Below are 18,504 nucleotides of genomic sequence, written 5' to 3' on the forward strand. Positions count from 1 at the left end.
TTAGAGCAGAAGGTGGAAAACTGACAGAACAAATACTCTTGTTATTTACAACAAACATACTGCAGCTATTTTAGCTGGGGGAACATGGCAATTGAAGGAAGAATACATCCATCTCTAGTGGGACAATGAAAAGTTTACAAAGCAAGGAAGGATACCCATACAGCTTTCCATGTGACAATGCATAAATCCTTCCAAGAGGCTGGTCACCCCATGTGTAAAGTTACATTACAAGAACAACAGAATAAGTTAGAATCAGCAATTAGATGTAGTTGAAGTCATTTTGTCATCACAAGGTGATTGGGATGTGCCTTTGAATAGTCAAAAATAACCATACATATTAAAAATTCATAATAGAAACCTAGTTACAAAATAGAAAACAGATCAAGGATTTAGAATATTTATTCAGAATGATGAAACATGGGAACTGGTTCTCCACTAAAACTGGTGCTGGGATCACGAATATTCACAAAAAATACAGGCTCAGAGATCATAATAATTTCAAAATGTACAGATAATACCGAATTAGAGGTAGAAATAAGACTCAAGGAAGATAAAAGATGACTTAGCAGGATGGGTGACATTGTATGAGAATCTAATGTTGACCACTTTGAAAAAAGGAAATACCATACTCCTTGGGAGATTGCAGAAGAGGCTAAATTAGCAAAAGAGGTTAATATGACAAACAAAGCACCGGGATTCATTTTTGGAGGGACTGAATCTTTAAAAAAAATGTTACATTTGTAAAATTCCTTCCTTCAACCTCATTTAAAGACTGTTTGATCTTCACACTTTAAAAAGGATAACACCAGAAGACTGGATATTATACCCACAGGAAAGACTGAGAAGGCTAGAGCTTTTTTGCCGAGCAAGAGGGAAGCCAGAGGTGTGCTGTTCTAGAGGACTCTAAGCTTAAACATTTTTTTTTAAGAATAGATGTGCAGGAAATCCATTTGTGGAAAAGAACAAAATATAAATATAAGATAATGACTAATAAATCAAATAGGTAAATTGGGAGAAAAAAAGGCTCTCATGGAGCATAGTGGAGGATACTGGTCTACACATTCTTTATAACTATATATTAGATTGTATTTTCAGAAATACTGTAGAGGGAGACATTTACCAACATATCTATGTGGCCGACTGTCCCACAACAGTGTATTCCTGATCTTCTCAGAGAAGAAAAACCGGAAGGGTTAGTGGTGACCAACAAAAAATATTTCATGGCTCAACAACTACTGGAAGTTCAACCAACAGCAAGGGATGACATTACTGCACTTCTGGTCTAAACTGAAATTCTAGCGGCGGCAGAAAGGAAGAGATATGGGTAAGAAGTACAGTAAAGTCCTATGTACCAATGTTAAGAGCCATTCCGTGCAATGTTGTGAGCGCCCTTTGATTATCTAATTTATTTTATGGCAAGTGGCATGGGAACTGGGGCCCCAATGAGAGGAAGAACCCATGGGAACCGGAGCTCTGGAGAGTACTTGGTGAATGCAGGAACCGGAGACCCGGTAAGTGAAAGGGAATTTGGCAACTGGACACCCAGCAAGTGGAAATTGCAAACATCACCTGATGAGCCAGATACTGAACTATCAGGATTTCAGAGTGGTCAGGTAGCAGATTATCTGAATTTTAATGTAATGGGTTATCAATTTAGAGGCTGAGAATTGTCTATATTGATGTAAAGTAACTTACTTGTTTTGTAAAATGATTTAATTCCCATCACTCTTTCATCTTTTGTCAATCACTTTAAATCTATGTACCCTGGTCCTTGACGCGACTACTAATGGGAGCTTTACTTAGATTGAAAGCATATTTGCCTCAAACAAATATGTGCTGGGACTCCTTTATCAATTCAGACTTTTCCTGAGGCCATTTTTTACTTAGTTATTCATTCCAAAAACTTCTTAACTATGGAAGTACAAGTGTTTATGTTGGATTTGTCCCTAAATCCCTTTTTGAAAAAGGGTATAATACTTTGATGACACTACTGTAGAATTGGAAGACTGTGCCCAATTGCATTTTCCATCTCCATTTATCTCAGTAACCCACCCAAAATGGGCAGCTTAGCTACCTTAAGCAAAGACAAACTTACCTGTCTTCAAACATAACAGGTTCCTTAGTTTCTGTAACTGACTGGTTGCATCACGATCTGGTAGGGCAATTAAAATGTGCAGGAATGCAAGCAGCTGCAGAGAGTGGTGAACTCTGCCCCATGCATCATGGGCACATCCCTCTCCACCACTGCTGGTAACTACAGGAGGTGCTGCCTCAAGAAGGCAACATCCATCATCAAAGATCCCCACCATCTGGACCATGCCATCATCTTGCAGCTACCATCAGGCAGGAGGTACAGAAGCCTCAAGTCCCACACCACCAGGTTCAAGGACAGCTACTTCCCTTCAACCATTCGGTTCTTGCACCAACTGGCACAAATCTAATCACTGGAGTTTAGCAACACTATGACCACTTTGCACTAAAAAGGGACTTTGTTTTTTTTTGTTCAAATTATGTTCTCTCTTTTAAAAATTGTGTTTTATTTATGTTTTCTTGTGAATGCTGCTTATACGATGCTGTGTGACTATGATGCTGCTGCAAGATTTTCATTGCACCTGTGCATATATGTACTTGTGCATATGACAATAAACTTGACTTTGACTTCTCTGACTCAATCTCATCTGCTGCTCTACACTGACCTTTAACAAGCTTACACAAAGGAGGAACTACTGAATCATCTCCACCCTGCCTGTCTATAGCAGGGTACGATATGCAAATCCATGTACTTAACCTTACACAAGATGTACCCTTTGAATTGGGAGGCTTGCTAACATCTCAGAGGACAGTTAGGAAATCAGTCATATTCCCGTGGCTCTCAAAAATCCCCCCAAAACACAGCACATTTCTTTCCTTGAAGAACGTTAATGTACCAGATGTCTTTTCATTACATTCCAGTAGCTTCATGGTTATGATTACAGATACTAGCATTTTATATAAATATTTGAATTTAAATTCCACACTTGTATGGTGGGATTTAAACTTGCATCTCCAGATTAATAAGCTCTAAGTACTAGTTCTAGTAATTTATCAAACCCATGAATAATGAAATGTGAAATTAATATATGAAAAACTTTACATATCAATATCAACAACACACACAAAATGCTGGAGGAACTCAGCAGGTCAGGCAGCATCTATGGAGGGAAATAAAAAGTTGATATTTCGGGTCAAGAACCTTCATCAGGACTTCATGAAGGGTCTCGACCCAAAACGTTGACTGATTATTTCCCTCCATGGATGCTGCCTGACCTGCTGAGTTCCTCCAGCACTTTATGTGTGTTGCTCCAGATTCCAACATCTACAGAATATCTTGTGTCTACAGATCAATGTAATTGTTTACTCCATTTTTCCTTCAGTGAAGCAACAGTCCTCAAAGTCAAAGTCCAGTTTATTGTCATATACACAAATACATGAATGCACAGGTGCAATGAAAAACTTACTTGCAGCAGCATCACAGTCACATAACATCATATAAGCAGCATTCACAAGAAAAGCATAAATGATACACAATTTTTACAAGAAAAAATGTCCATTTTAGTGCAAAGTGATCAGAACAGTCATAGTGTTACTAAACTGTAGTAGTGATTAGGGTTTTGCTGGTTGGTTGAAGAACCAAATGGTCAAAGGGAAGTAGCTGTTCTTGAATCTGATGGTGTGGGATTTCAGGCTTCTGTATCTCCTGCCCGATGGTAGCTGCAAAAAGATGGCATGGCCCAGATGGTGGGGATCTTTGATGATGGATGCTGCCTTCTTGAGGCAGCGCCTCCTGTAGATACTACCGACGGTGGGAAAGGATGTGCCCATGATGTATTGGGCAGAGTTCACTACTCTCTGCAGCTTCTTACATTCTCGTGCATTTGAATTATCGTACCAGACTATGATGCACCCAGTCAGGATACCTTCAACAGTATATCTGTAGAAGTTTGTTAGAATGGTCGATGACAAGCTGAACCTCCTTAACCTCCTAAGTAAAGAAAAGATGCTGGCACGCTTTCCTTATGATTACATCTATGTGCTGCGCCCAGGACAGATCAGCTGATATATTAACACCCAGGAATTTAAAGCTAGTGACTCTCTCCACTGCTGATCCCTAATGTATACTGGCGCATATTCACCCTCCTTTCCCTTCCTGAAGTCAATGTTGAGCGAGAGGTTGTGGTTGAGCCACCACTCAACCAGGTAAGCTCTGGTAAGTTGACTCATCGCCACCTATGATTTGTCCAACAACAGTAGTGTTGCTGGCAAATTTGAAGGTGACACTGGAGCTGTGCTTAGCCACACAGTTATGTGTGTATAGAGAGCAGAGTAGGGGCTAAGCACCTGTGTTGATGATCAGTAGGGAGGAGATGTCGTTACCAATCCTCACTGATTGAGGTCTGCTGATGAGGTCTCACAACCTCCTTTGCTTCAAGATGGCATTAATTAATCTTTCACAGCCTATTTCAATTCTGAATTAACTTCTCTGCTTTTATTATTCACTCTATTACCTTCTGGGCATATCAAGAAAACCCAATTTTCTTTCTTTAAACTATTTAAGTAAATTTAATTTATAAAAACTTTAAGTTCAGGAATGTAAATTTAAATTATTGTTGGGAAGGGCGTGGTGGGGGAAATTAGAGGAGAAAAAGAATCAGAGGGAAATTATTTGTAACCACAATACTGGGTACTTTAGTTTCCATTTCCTCCATTCTCCAAATGGATTTTGTTTTGGAGTAATTTGTTTGCTGTGAGTCATACATACTGCACTACTTTCAACTCAATAGGTGACGGGGTGTTGTCAATAAATATTCTGTAAACTTCAAAAGATAGTTGAATATATTTACTCCATTTTCCATTCGTCTTTCTGTAGTACCCTGCACTCGGTTTCTCTTTGACGTTGGATCCTGGAGTCTCAAACAACCTGTGAAAAAAATTTAAAAAGTAATAATTACAAGCAGCACATCAAAAAATCAGTGGTCAGCAGCAGCAATTTCATCCTCCACCCAGAAAGAATTGTTTTACAAAAACAAAGTTTTGACATCACACAATGTTATTGTTCCTAGTGCATGAAGAAAACTTAAAGCTGGATGACTGCACTAAAATATTTAAGTATCAAGCTCAAAGTAAGCAAGGAAAAGCATGTGGTGAATATCTACATTTTAAGAGGAGAAAATTGTCAGACTTTAATTTGATAGAGAAGCCCAACAGCAGCAATGAAGTTGGAGACGGACTTTGTTCGCATCAATCTCTAGTATTTAGCACCAAGTGAAGCCCAGATTTGTATGCATACTAAGTTAATTAGCAACACAATAGTTTGAGATTTTAAATATAATACATGCGCAGTAAAATGGATGACAGTGGATGCTAACAGCTAAGAGGATACTAAGAGTCAAACACCACAGAAACAGGCCTTTGGCCCAACACATTCGTGACAACCTTATTGCGCATCAATACTAATCTTATTTGCCCACATTAAGACCATATTCTTTTATGCCTTAACGTAGTAATAGTATCTGATTCCACCACCTCCTCTGGCAGCACATTGCAGATATCAACCACACTGTGGAAAAAAAACCTTACCTATCAGATCTCTTTTAAAACCCCTTCCTCTCATCTTAAACCTATGCCCCTTTGTTTTTGATACCCCTACCATGAGAAAAGATTCTATCTACATGTTTTATAATTTAATATCCTACCTCAGCCTCATTTGCTTCAAGGAAAATAAGCCCAGCCTATCCAGTCTCTCTCAATAACTAAAGCCCATCCATGCAAAGTCCTGTTGAATTTCCTCTGCACTCTCTCACATCCTTCCTGTTGTGTGACAACCAGAAATGCACATAACACTCCGAGTGTGACCTAACCAGTGTTTTGTAAAATGCAACATCACGCCCTAACTTTTATATTCCATGCCATGTGCCTTCTTCACCACTCGATCAAACCTGTATGGCCACTTTCAGGGAATTATGGACTTGGACTACTAGGCCTCTCGGTTCATCAGCATCCTTATTACCCTACCATTTATTATATACGCCCCGTCCCTATTTGACTACCCAAAATGCATCACGTCACATTGGTAAGGATTAAGTTCCATCTGCCGATACTCCTCCCAACTTTCTGTCAAATTTATATCCTGCTGTAGCCTGAGACAACCTACTTTGCTATCCACAACATCACCAATTTTTGTGTCATCTGCAAACTCACTAAATCAAACCTCTCACATCCAACACAAACAGCAAAGGTCCCAACACCAATCCCTGTTCTTGCCTCTCCGTCGTTTAGTAAGATAACAGCTGACCTTTCACCCCAGCAGCACCTTCCTGTACTAATTTCCTTTGATTTTCATAATATTCAAAACTCTTTGACTTCTGTTCCAAATATATTCCACAACTGCACTTCTACAACCTTCTTGGAGAGAGAATTTCAAAGATTCACTACCTTCTGGGTTAAGAAATTTATTTTCACCTCAGCTCTGAAAGGCTGAGCCCTTTGTTTTGAGATGGTGATCCTTGATTCTAAACATCCGAGTGAGGGGAACTATCATTCCTGAAATCTACCTTGTTAAGTCCTGTAAGAAATTTTCATACTTGTCAATTAGATTTCACCTCAATCTTCTAAACTTTAGAAAGTAAAAGGTCACTCTGCTTAATCTCTCCTCATAGAAAAATCCTTTCAATGCAGGTAGGAATCTGGTTAATCTTCACTGAACTCCCTCTATTATACGTACATTTATAAGGAACGTAGATATGTGCACATTATTCCAACTGCAGACTTACTGGGGCCCCATGTAACTGCAGTAATATATCTATTGCACTCAAATCCTCTTTTGTCTTCTTAATTGCCTACTATTCCTGCATGCTAACTTTCAGTGATTTGTGCTCAAGGATACCCAGATCACACTGAACACCAAAACATTTCAAACACCCACCCTTGAAAAATACTCCACCTTTATTTTTTCCCCTACTAAACTGGACATTTTTCCTAATTTTGTTAAATTTGCCAGCTCTTTGTTCATTCATATAGGCTATTTATATCCCTTTGTGCATCCTCCTCACAATTCACTATCACCCAGCTTTGTATCAGCAAACTTAGAGATATTACACTTGCTCTTCTTATCCAAATTATTGATATTAATTGTGAACTCCCTTATATCCACTCTTTAACCGTTGAATCCAACCTCACTTAATGAAGAATATAAAATCGTTTGGTTAATTAAACAAAAGCTTTTTTTCTGTACATCAAATGAAAATACAAATATGAAGAGATTATGGAGAAAATGGAGGAAAAAAAAAGGAACACCAGAGGTATTGAGAGCTAGGATGTTGCAGAATGCCAATCCGATTCTTTTCTTACTTGTTAAAAAGAACACTGGCCTTTTATTATTCTCTTCTTAGAAAACATTATTGAGTTGAGTTAAAGATTATAACAGAGTCCTTTCTCTCAAATTGTTTCATTGAATAAGTCTGATAGAATTGAACATTGAATAAGTCACATAAATGATAGAGAAGTGGAGGGCTACGTGGAAGGGAAGGGTTTGATAGATCTTAGAGCAGGATAAAATGTCTGCATAACATTGTGGGCCTGTACTGTGCTGTAATGTTCTATGTTCTAAGTCTGGTAGCAAACAGATTTAAACTCTTTTTTAAAGCAACAAATTCAACTGCAGCTCAGACTTAAAGAAATTGGCCCAGAACTTACAATAGTAACGAAAAACAAATCTGTCAGCGTTTGCCAGCGTCGGACCTCTACAGAGCTGCATTTGAGTACAGTACAGTTAGAAAACATCTAAGGGCTAGGCTGAATACAGTTAATTTTAGGATTTTTAAAAAATATAGAAATGGAGACTATAGTTATTCATGGGGGGTTAGGGGAGTGGAAAAATTCATTGGGAGGACCACAGCTGCTGTGTCCAAAGGAGGTGACTCCCATTAGAAGTCATGGCCAGCGATCTGGAGATGCAGACGAGGACACAAGGTTGAAAAGTTTGCAAGCTAGTTGGAGGCAAAGACGAAGTGTATTTTTGCATGACAGAAAGTTTAGCCTGTTGGGTAATGTTTAGTTTGAGAGTCAGTGAATGTAGCACTGATGATTAAATGGGAGGTAAATAATCAGTCACAATGGCTTCCTATATCACTCAAGTGGAACTGTTGCGAGTCATATCTCAAAAGAATGGGAATTTACAAGCACAGACACTTTGGGAACCTGGAATCATACTTGCTCATATACAGTAATATGGCAGAAATCTGAAATAAAAGCAGAAAATGCTGGAGCACTCATTTGTGGAAAGAGAAAGAGTCCTGAAAGGTTTTGGGTTCTGAAATGTTAACTTCATTTCTCTTGCCACAGATCCTGTCTGAGCTAAGTGTTTCTACTATTATCAGTTTTTATTTAATACTGAAATATATCTGTCAGTTACCTGTCCATTTCGTTAACTTTTCTACATACAGGTCATCCCCAGGTTATGGCAGGGTTCCGTTCCTGTGAACTCCTTGGAACCCGAACAGTTCACAAGTTGGAAATCAGGCTGTGAAGCCGGTTCCCACGAGGCAGAAGATTCCTGCAGCCCCACAGAAGCTGGCAAATCCATCCTGCCAGTCTCCCACATGTTCGTTTGAATGTATGGGGTGTATGCCGGTCAGGTGTTTGTAAACTGGGGAGAACCTGTACGTCAGCATTCTCTCCATATGTGCTCAAAATCTATCATGTCTTCTGGTAATTCAAGGTATTTTTCTACTCAAAATATTTAAAGTAATAAAAGGAGTTTAAGAGTTAGATACAAACTCCTACTTCTGACATTTGCATTAAAGTATTATTCATCACAACAGAGCTTAAAGTAAATTTGCATTGGCAAATGGGGAAAGGTTCATACTATTGACTTGTCGATGTAAAGATCTCATTTCAAGACTGTAGAGGGAAAAAAATGGAATATACTATTTGTCTAAAGGGATACTGCCAGCTCTGGGCTAGAACCTAAACATACTTTTCAAAAACTCAATTATAAAATATATAAATATATTAGAAAAAGTGATCAAATAATGCATAACTTTTAAGAATCAAATATGTCACTGTTTTAATCTCCATTTTGCTAAATATTGCAATTAGAGGAGGTAGTGGAGGTGTATAGTAACTCAATGTTTAAAGGCACGTGTTTAGGAATGGAGTAGAGGGATACGGGCCTAACACGGACAAATGGGATTCGCATAAACAGGCATCCTGATCAGCATGAACAAGTTGGGCTGTAAGGGCCCCGCTTCTGTGCTGTATGTTTCTATGATCATATGAAAGGGCAAATAGCCAACAGAATGGTAATTTATTTGACAATGGATTAAAATGAATACATTGATTTTTCAATGAAGTTCAGGAAATTTTATTAACTAGTCAGCATTCTGGAAAATTTGCATAATCATGAGTACAGTTGATTAAGTTGCATTCTTTTCCCAATAAGCCATGAAAACTACACTGTAAATACCTGTGAAGTTACATCAGGTACACCAAACTAGACTTACTTGTTCTGCTTATACAAACCTGTTTATCAACTAAAAGTAATTCTACATGCTATCATTGTTTAAAAATTGCATGAATGTGAAATAGATTAGACTGAAAATACAATATTAATGAATACAAAAAGGGCAGCAGGGACAATACAGGTAATTACAAGCAAGTGAGCCTAACCTCAGTGGTAGGGAAGATGCTGGAAATATTCAAAGGTACAGAATTAATTGACACTTGGAGTGGCAGTGGTTGATAAGAGATAGTTAGCATGGCTTTGTTTGTGGGAAATCCTGAGCTTTTTTTTTTGAAGTTACTAGATACATTGATAAGGCAAGTACTATTACACGGACTTCAGTAAGACCTTTGACAAAGTCCCATGTGGAAGGCTAGTCCAAGAGGTTAGAGCTCATGAGATCCAAGACGAGTTGGCAAATACAATCCAAAGTTGGGTTGGTAATAGGGTACAGAAGGTGATAGTGGTGGGTTGCTTTTGCAATTGTAAGACTGTGACCAGTGATAATGAGAAGGATAGTCTTAGGTTACAGAACGATAAGCTGGGCAGAACAATGGCAGATGGAATTTAATCCTGATAAATGCAAGGTGATGCATTTTGGGAGATCTAATAAGGGTAGGGTCCTAGGGAGTATTGACGGACCTTGATGCACAGGTCTATGGATTCCTAAAGGTGGCAGCACAGGTAGATTAAGTCCTAAGCTTGATGTCCTAGCTCTTATATTCTATGCATCTAATGATGATGACATATGGGATGCTGGCTTTCATTAGGTGCACAGAATACAAAAGCTATGATGTCATGGTACAACTTTATAAAACATTGGTTAGGCCATACCTGGAGCATTCTGTGTAGTTCAGGTCACCACATTTTAGGAAGGACATGATTGCATTGGTGCAGAAGAGATTTATGAGGATGTTGCCTGGGATGGAACGCTTCAGTTAGGAGGAGTAAGTGGATAGGCTGGGTTTTGTTTTCCTTGGAGGGCTGAACGTGTACCTGATAGAGGTATAGAAAATTATGAGGGGCATAGATGGGGTTGATAGTGAGGAATGTTTTCCCATAATAGAGATATCCAAAACTATAAGGCATAGGTTTAAGAAGAGGGGTATGATGTTTGGAGGGGATCAGAGGAAGGTTTTTTTTCCACCCAGAGAGCAGTTGGAATCTGGAACACCTGAAAGGATGGGGGAGGTAGGTAATCAAACAACATTAAACATTATCTGGGTGAGCATTTGATTTGCCAAGACAGAGAAGGCCATGGTCCAAGTGTTGGAAAATGCGATTAGGATAGATGGATACTTAATGGTCAACATGGACTTGAGAGGGGCGTGTGGGGAGGTGGGTCGAAGGGCCTGGTTCTGTGGTCTATGACTCTACAACAAGCTGACTTAAAACAAATCAATGTAAGCCTACCAAACATTCCCCAAAATTAGCATGAGCAAAGTGCAATATAATTCTTACCTGTATCCCTAATTGTGCTTGGTGGACGCTCGTGGCGCAAGTAGAAACAAACTTCATTTCTCTGTGCTCCCCATTGTTGCAGAATATCATATATACGCTCATTGTCTGATATGGCACGCTCTATAAAAAGGAATAACTAAATTATCTTTCCTTAACATGGCTTCCAACAATTTAACAGATACCTCTCTGTCCCTCTAAAAGCTTTCTCATTACATATTCATGATGTACAAATTATCTCATTAATTTCATCTACTGCCTCTAATGTCAAGCTTAAATATCGATGAAGACACTGTTTTAAGTTTTCAATCAAAAATGTGTTCTGTTCAGGTCCAACTCATGTAGCATCCTCTAAATTGGAATTAGGTCTGAGAAAATGTCATTCTACTGTGAATAACTGATTATCAAAAGCTGATAGCTACAAATTTGTGATATGGCATTATTGCTTCTCTTAATGTAATGGCATCACTGTTGCCTAATTAACAAAACAAGCATACTGCAAAAAGGCAGCTGGTGTTATGACACCAATACACATTTTAAATAGGTGACTGTTCAACAATTACTGTACACTACAAATCATCGAACAGGTGGAACTGCTACCTTAAACGTGATTTACTTACCACCACCATGCCAGCGCTCAGCCAAATGACAGTCTGTCTCTCCTGGCTCTTTGCAGTATCCAACAACATCTCGACATGTGGTCTCCGGAGTGATTGGTACCTCTGTATAATGTTGGTCACTGTTGCTCAGGTACACTGTGAGAAACATCTACATTAAAAACAGAAAAAGCTTTACTCGGTTTGACCTTTTCTTTTAAAAAAAACTTCTCTAACCATCACCCCCAACTTAGGTCATACTTCAAACCAATTCATAATTTTACATTCAGCCAAAAGGTTTGATTTTCTTCCCCCTCATCAACCAACGGTAGCATAAGCAACAGTAGCTCATAGCAGATTAAATAAACAGAATGACTGTACATTGTTAGATTTAAACTGAACACTTGAAGTTTTCCAAAATTTACATAATGCTAACATTTTGAATACTTCCCCCCCCAATAGCATTGATAACTTAAATAATATTTATTAAATAAATTAGCATGTGTTGGATTTTTATTTTAGAATTTCATTGAAGTTAGAAAATAAAACTTTTCTAATCCTTCAGTTTCCTAACTAAATTTTCATCATTAACAAAGGGCTAATTATACAACAGGCTAATATTTACAAAGACCTTTTACAAAACTGCTAAGATGCCATAACTTTTAATTATGTTGTGTGCAGATCTGTACAAAGCTGACATTTAACAGTATTTTATTAGAAATGTATTTTAGTGATCTGATTTTAACATAACCCTGTCCATTACCGTAAATCCATTTATGGAAGGGAACACATAACCACAGGTGACACCACAATTCAGTACTGAGGAGAACACTGCACTGCCAAAGATTCACCTTTGAAATGAGTCATTAAACCACTCATCTCTCTTGGGTAGATGCGAATATCTCATGACACAATTTGAAGGGCAATTTCCTCTCAGCAATACTTAAATACTTATGTCGAATAAAATAATTACCTGACCAGTCAGCAGGTTTAGGGAGGTGATAGTGATTGGGGGGGGGGTGGAAATGAAGGGGACAGATGGTGTACTAGAACAATATTAGCTCAGTAAGGAACAATTTGAGCCTAGGAGGGATGAATACCACTGGAACAGAAATGCAGATAGACCGAAATAAGTTTTCTACTAAATTGAATTTTCATGAACTAGTAAATTCAACTAAACTCATTAAAATACAACAAAAAACACTGAAATCATAAAAAAATAAAACAACTCCAGCACTCCCCCCCCTCCCCCCGAGGGTTGGTCACCCCATTCAAATAACCAGGGTTGCCATTCATATGGCAGCTATCCTTGACATAAATCTGAAGGGTTGGATATGAAATGCAAATTGCCCCTCTCCTTAATTCATCAGTAGATACTGCTGGGCTCAGTGGAGAGTCCAGCAACAGCCGCCACCTTCTCCTTTCAACTCACACGGGCTGAGATCCAAGATATGCTGAGGAGTGGACAGCTGATAGTCAGCAAGTCCCTTCAGTATTGCCAGCATGCAGTAAGCAAATTCTACTCAACGAAACCAAAGATGGCAATAAATCCCTGGGATCAAACCATTTCTACCCCAGAGTTTTAACGCAAGTAGGTCCAAATATTGCTGACATTGGGTGCCTTGTGATGACATTCAGTCACATTTTTACAATTTTCAGTTGATCTAAGTAAACCAGCCTGGATTTGTAAAAGAGATGATAAGATATCTTTATTAGTCACATGTACATCGAAACATACAGTGCAATACATCTTTTGCGTAGAATGTTCTGGGGGCAGCCCGCAAGTGTCGCCACACTTCCGGCGCCAACATGTCTGGTGGATCTGGTTGAGTTTTTTGACATGGTGACAAAAGTGAAGAATAACCTATCTGTCAACATTATATTTATGGAGACAGAAAATATCTGATCAAATTCCCCATGATAACTTAAAACTCATGGAAATGAAAATGAATTGAGAACCTGGCTGCAAAACCTTTGCAGTAATTGTTTACTACACAACAGATATCATGTACATATTTACAAATTATTTTAATGTGAAGAAGCAAAATACTTTCTCCTAAACACAGACACTTCATTTACACAGCTTTTATTAAGAAGCTTTTAAAATTTTCCCATGCTAATATCTCAGCTGCACAAACCTCCAATGTCTCCTGTTCACATGAACAAACACTCAGCTAGTAAGAAAACAGGAAGTGGTGTAAGAAGTGATGTATTGTAGGTGGGATTACGATAAGAAATAATGTAGTTGCTGAACAATTGTAGGATCACTGTAGCCCTAGCTACAGGAAAGCTTTTCTTCTATACTATATCCCAAACTAAAGCTGAGCTTCCTTCTATTGATATAGTGATGCTCTGCGAGCTTTTAATGTTACATACTTCCCCGAATAAGATTAGGAAATAAAACAAAAAGCCCATTTCATTTTTAAAATGATTGGAAAATGAATGTAAATCTCACCAGTATGCCAGTACAAAATAGCATACATGCAAGATAAGATATCTTTATTAGTCACATGTATGTTGAAACACAGTGAAATGTATCCCTAGATGAACAAATATTAGATTCACAGACCTTTAAGAGCATGTCTTCAATTTATGAAGCTTTTTGACTTTCTCAAAATGCATACCGATCTCCATCCATAATGAATTTATGCAGTATTTCCTTTAATACCATTTTCACTTTTATATTGTAATCCTCTTGTTATTAAGATTCATCAAATTTTATCCTTTATAAGATGACTTCAAAATGCCCTGGCCGTTCAGACAACAATGCCATCACAGCCAGCTTTAACTATTAATGCTCTGGATATAATTAAAACAAGTGAAAAATTTGAGTTTGTTGGACATTTGCCATTTATTAAAACCTTAAATAATAACATACATTGTGCAGAGATGTTACAACAGAGAGAATGTGGTTAGAAGATCAGAATCAATGGCAAATATCCTTGCATTTGATGATCCTGGAAAAAGCAAGATTGTTATGAAAGAAAGTGACATGGGTAATGTATTGTCTGAAAGTGCGAGTACATTGAAAGTCAGCTACGGCTGATTTGAACACATCAAGAAATGCGCAGACCTGTGTGATATTTGACTTTTGTGAGGTGGCAGCAAGTGCAGATACTGTGGTGGCAGAAAATGTTTCCAAAGGAGTGAAAATGCATTAGAAAGGAAGGTGGCCACTCTTCGAGACAAGCGTTCAACGTTGATAAAACCTTCATTTCAAGGGATGAGAAAATTACTCCAAGCTTAAAGAGTCCAAAGATCACACTACTCTTCCCCTTGGAGGTGGCTTAAAGGCCCAAGTATTTATTAGAGAATCCAAGGGCTCAAAAGGGATATTCAAAGGCCAATCTGCCAGCGGAATGGAAATCAAACAAAGAAGCCTGGATGACAGCGCTGTTCTTCCAAGATAATATCATTTTGTTTCTCCCTCCTCCAGTTAAAGATATTATGTGAGGAATAACCTGGACCACAGAGCCTTATTGATTGTTGACAATGTCCCGGACCACTGGTTAACTGAGGGTAAGGTTCACAACATCCATCTGGCATTTTCACCACGAAACATCACTGCATTGTTATGTCACCATGTTCAGGGCTTACTTACTGCAGTATGGAGTCAAATGGTAATGACAATCCGGACAGTCTGGAAATGTGGAAAGGGTATAATATTAATATAACCATACTAGTGCCTACTGAAATATGTAATCCATTCACCAATAAATGGGGGAAATTACAGCCAGATGTGTGCACAACTCTCCTGGGCTTACAACTTGAAAACTCCAAACTGACATTATCAAATTGGCAAATAAGGCTTCACAGAGACAAAAGATTCTGCAGATGCTGGAATCTAGAGCAACACTCACAAAAGTGCTGGAGGAACTCAGCAGGTCAGGCAGCATCTATGGAGAGAAATAAACAGTCAATGTTTTAGGTCAAGACACTTCATCAGGACTGGAAAGAAAGAGGGCAGAAGCTGGAATAAGGCTTGGTTTGATGAAATGGATCAGCAGATCATTTAAGGGTTACTGGAATATCCTGCCAAAGGGCTTACAAACAATGATCAAATTAAGATAAAGCAACAGAGGAGTGAGAAGCCAACAAGAGAACACCAACACCACCAAAATAGGTTGCTTGCCAACAGAATTTTGGAGGCGCCCTTTGATATTGAGAAAGTGATAGCCATCTTCAAAGGTGATAATCCCAATATAAACTGCAGCAATATACATGGTCTCGTGCTAGAAAATGCCATATATAAGGAGCTTTATGAAATGAAAAAAAGCCGCACAGCTTTCTATTTATAACTTTAAGTGCCATTCATTAGCCATGCAAGTCACAGGAAAAACCTCCACCATTAAAGTCAAGCTCAGAAACACCAGCACCACCATCATCCTGAACCAGTAACAACTCTGCCTCCCAGCTCTGCTGCCATTGTCTCGAAATGCAAAGTCACAAATATGACTTACATGTGAAAATACAAAAATACAAATTACAAGCAATCATGGCTGATCTGACTGCAACCTTAATTTGCAGCCTAATTTTTCTCCCTTGCTTATCAGGAATCTATCTATCTATATCTGTATTAAAACAATTCAGAATTTTTTTTGACTAATCTGTATTAAATCATATTTTTAAGAAAGGGCACCTCATTCTAGATTTGCCCACAAGAGGACACATCCTTTCCACATCCAACTTGTTGAGATCTCTCAGGATCTTATGTTTCACTTGATGAGGATCATCAAAAAAAAGAGTAATATTTTTATAAATCATAATTTAAAATGTAATTGTTATTAAAATATTTCATTCCAATTTTTTTGATGTATCTTTAAATGTTTAGGCTTTTTGATCAAGATTTTTGAGCTCTAGAATACAACCAGAGTTATTACATTAAAAAAAATGGGAAACTCTATTTCAATTTGCTCATTTTTGCTTAATGCAATGTCTTCAAGGATATCCCATTCATAAATTGAGGAACACCTGTTCTAGTCAGTACTCCCTAGTATACTTAGTAATGAATGAAGACATCCAAGCTATTATTTTCATATAAATGTTTTATTGTTAAATTAGTCACAGTACAAGACGCAAAAGAAGTGTGCAAGTATAAACTAGAATAACTTAAACCATTTCAATTTAAGCCTTAACATCACAATTTGATCAGTAAGAAACCACACATTGAATTCTCAAAAAATTATTTCCAAAACTGTTACAAAGCTTGAGAGTTGTATGTATAATTCTATCTGACAAACAAAACATTTAGCAAATTATCACCAATATTACTCTCTCTATTCTCCAAAAAATATCCTCGCCTGCAATATGTAAAGCTTATGGATTCAAAAGTATATTAAAAAACATAAACAGTCACTATGACCTGAAATAGTTTTTCAGTGCACTGATAGACTGATCAAAAGACATAGAAGGCATCTGCTTCATTCCTGTTTGATGACAAGACTTGTATTGCTCTTTTCAAATCTTTTCAATAGATTTCCTGAGCTATGTTTTCAGAGTCTCATCATAAATAATGAAATGCCATTTAAACTAATTAAAGGTGTAATAAACAGATGAACTTTTGCCATTCTTTACTCACTGCAACAATATCAGCCCCACTGTAAACTGTATAGGGAAACTGATTAGTACTTCTGTCCATTGCTTTTAGATGAAGCAAGTTATAATAATTGGAATGATTTAAAAAAGCTCTGTAAATTTAGAGCTAAAAATTAAAATTCATGTTTATTAAGGGCATTTTTATGGCCATAAGATAAAAATAAGAAACCGCAGATGCTGGAAATCTGAAAGAAAAAGTACTGGATATAATCATCCAATCTGCGGAGAAAGGAAAAGTAGATGTCTCCGGCCAACTACCCTTTGTTAGAACTGGAGAAATGTGAAAGCAAATGTGCTAATTTTTCACATAACATTCCCCAGAACATAACCTCTTTGTAAATCAAGGAATATCTGAAATATTAACTCCACTTCTTTCTCTACAAAAGGCTTTCTGACTTGCTGAATATTTCCAGCGCTTAATTTTTTTTATTTTTTCATAAAATAATCTAGGTGATCAAACCACTTTGGTGTTTCCCTTTCTCCCAAACACACAACTCCAGAGGAAAAATAAACAAATCTGACAAATTATCTGCTGGGATATGTAGCCAAAATTCAGCTTTATTGTCAAAATAGTGGGAAACATTAACGTACCAATAAAACACAACATTTACCTTAACAATTAGGGCAAAATCCTCATACTGCACATGGAAGGAGTGTAGTCATGCAACTCAATAACTAAATTGGACTAAGCACAAACTATGAAGTGCTCCAGAAACAATCGTTTCTATTTACAATGTTCAGCTTTACATGCAGAATATATTTTAAAATAATTAGTATTAACAAGACCAGATAATTAAAAGACAACATTGTTAAAAAGTTTCAGAACAATAAAAACAAGTTTCTCAAATTTAGGTTAGGTGCCCATTTAAGTACAGGTTTTACCTCCCTCGGCAACTTCCTTATATGGAGATGCGTGCTTAGCCCACTGCTCTACCCTCTCTACACTCATGACTGTGTGGCTAAGCATAGCTCAAACACCATCCATAAATTTGCTGATGACACAAATGTTGTTGGTAGAATCTCAGACAGCGATGAGGTGGCATATAGGAATGAGATAGATTGGCTGGTTGAGTGGTCTCGCACTCAACGTAAGCAAGACCAAAGAATTGATTGTGGACTTCAGGATGGGGAAGTCAGAAGAACACATACCAGTTCTCATCAAGGGGTCAGTGGTGGAAAGGGTGAGCAGCTTCAAGTTCCTGGGCATCAACATCTTGGAGGACTGATCCTGGGCAACACATTGATGCAATCACAAAGAAGGCACGCCAGTGGCTCAACTTCATTAGGAGTTTGAAGAGATTCGGTATGTCACCAAAG

At 37.9% G+C, this 18,504-nt stretch overlaps 1 protein-coding gene across 1 annotated transcript in view; it reads right to left on the bottom strand.

Moving 5' to 3' along the window:
- The window catches only part of LOC127568573 (apoptosis-stimulating of p53 protein 2-like), a 75,113-nt gene that overhangs the window by 46,507 nt on the left and 10,102 nt on the right, over positions 1 to 18,504 (bottom strand). The window contains exons 2-4 of the mRNA XM_052012488.1: positions 11,617 to 11,764; positions 11,000 to 11,119; positions 4,881 to 4,957 (exon numbers count right to left, since the gene is read on the bottom strand). Coding sequence (XP_051868448.1) covers positions 4,881 to 4,957; positions 11,000 to 11,119; positions 11,617 to 11,764 — 345 coding nt within the window. The remainder of the gene's footprint in view (positions 1 to 4,880; positions 4,958 to 10,999; positions 11,120 to 11,616; positions 11,765 to 18,504) is intronic.

Source organism: Pristis pectinata, chromosome 3 (genome assembly GCF_009764475.1).
Source record: "Pristis pectinata isolate sPriPec2 chromosome 3, sPriPec2.1.pri, whole genome shotgun sequence".
NCBI classification, from domain to species: domain Eukaryota; kingdom Metazoa; phylum Chordata; class Chondrichthyes; order Rhinopristiformes; family Pristidae; genus Pristis; species Pristis pectinata.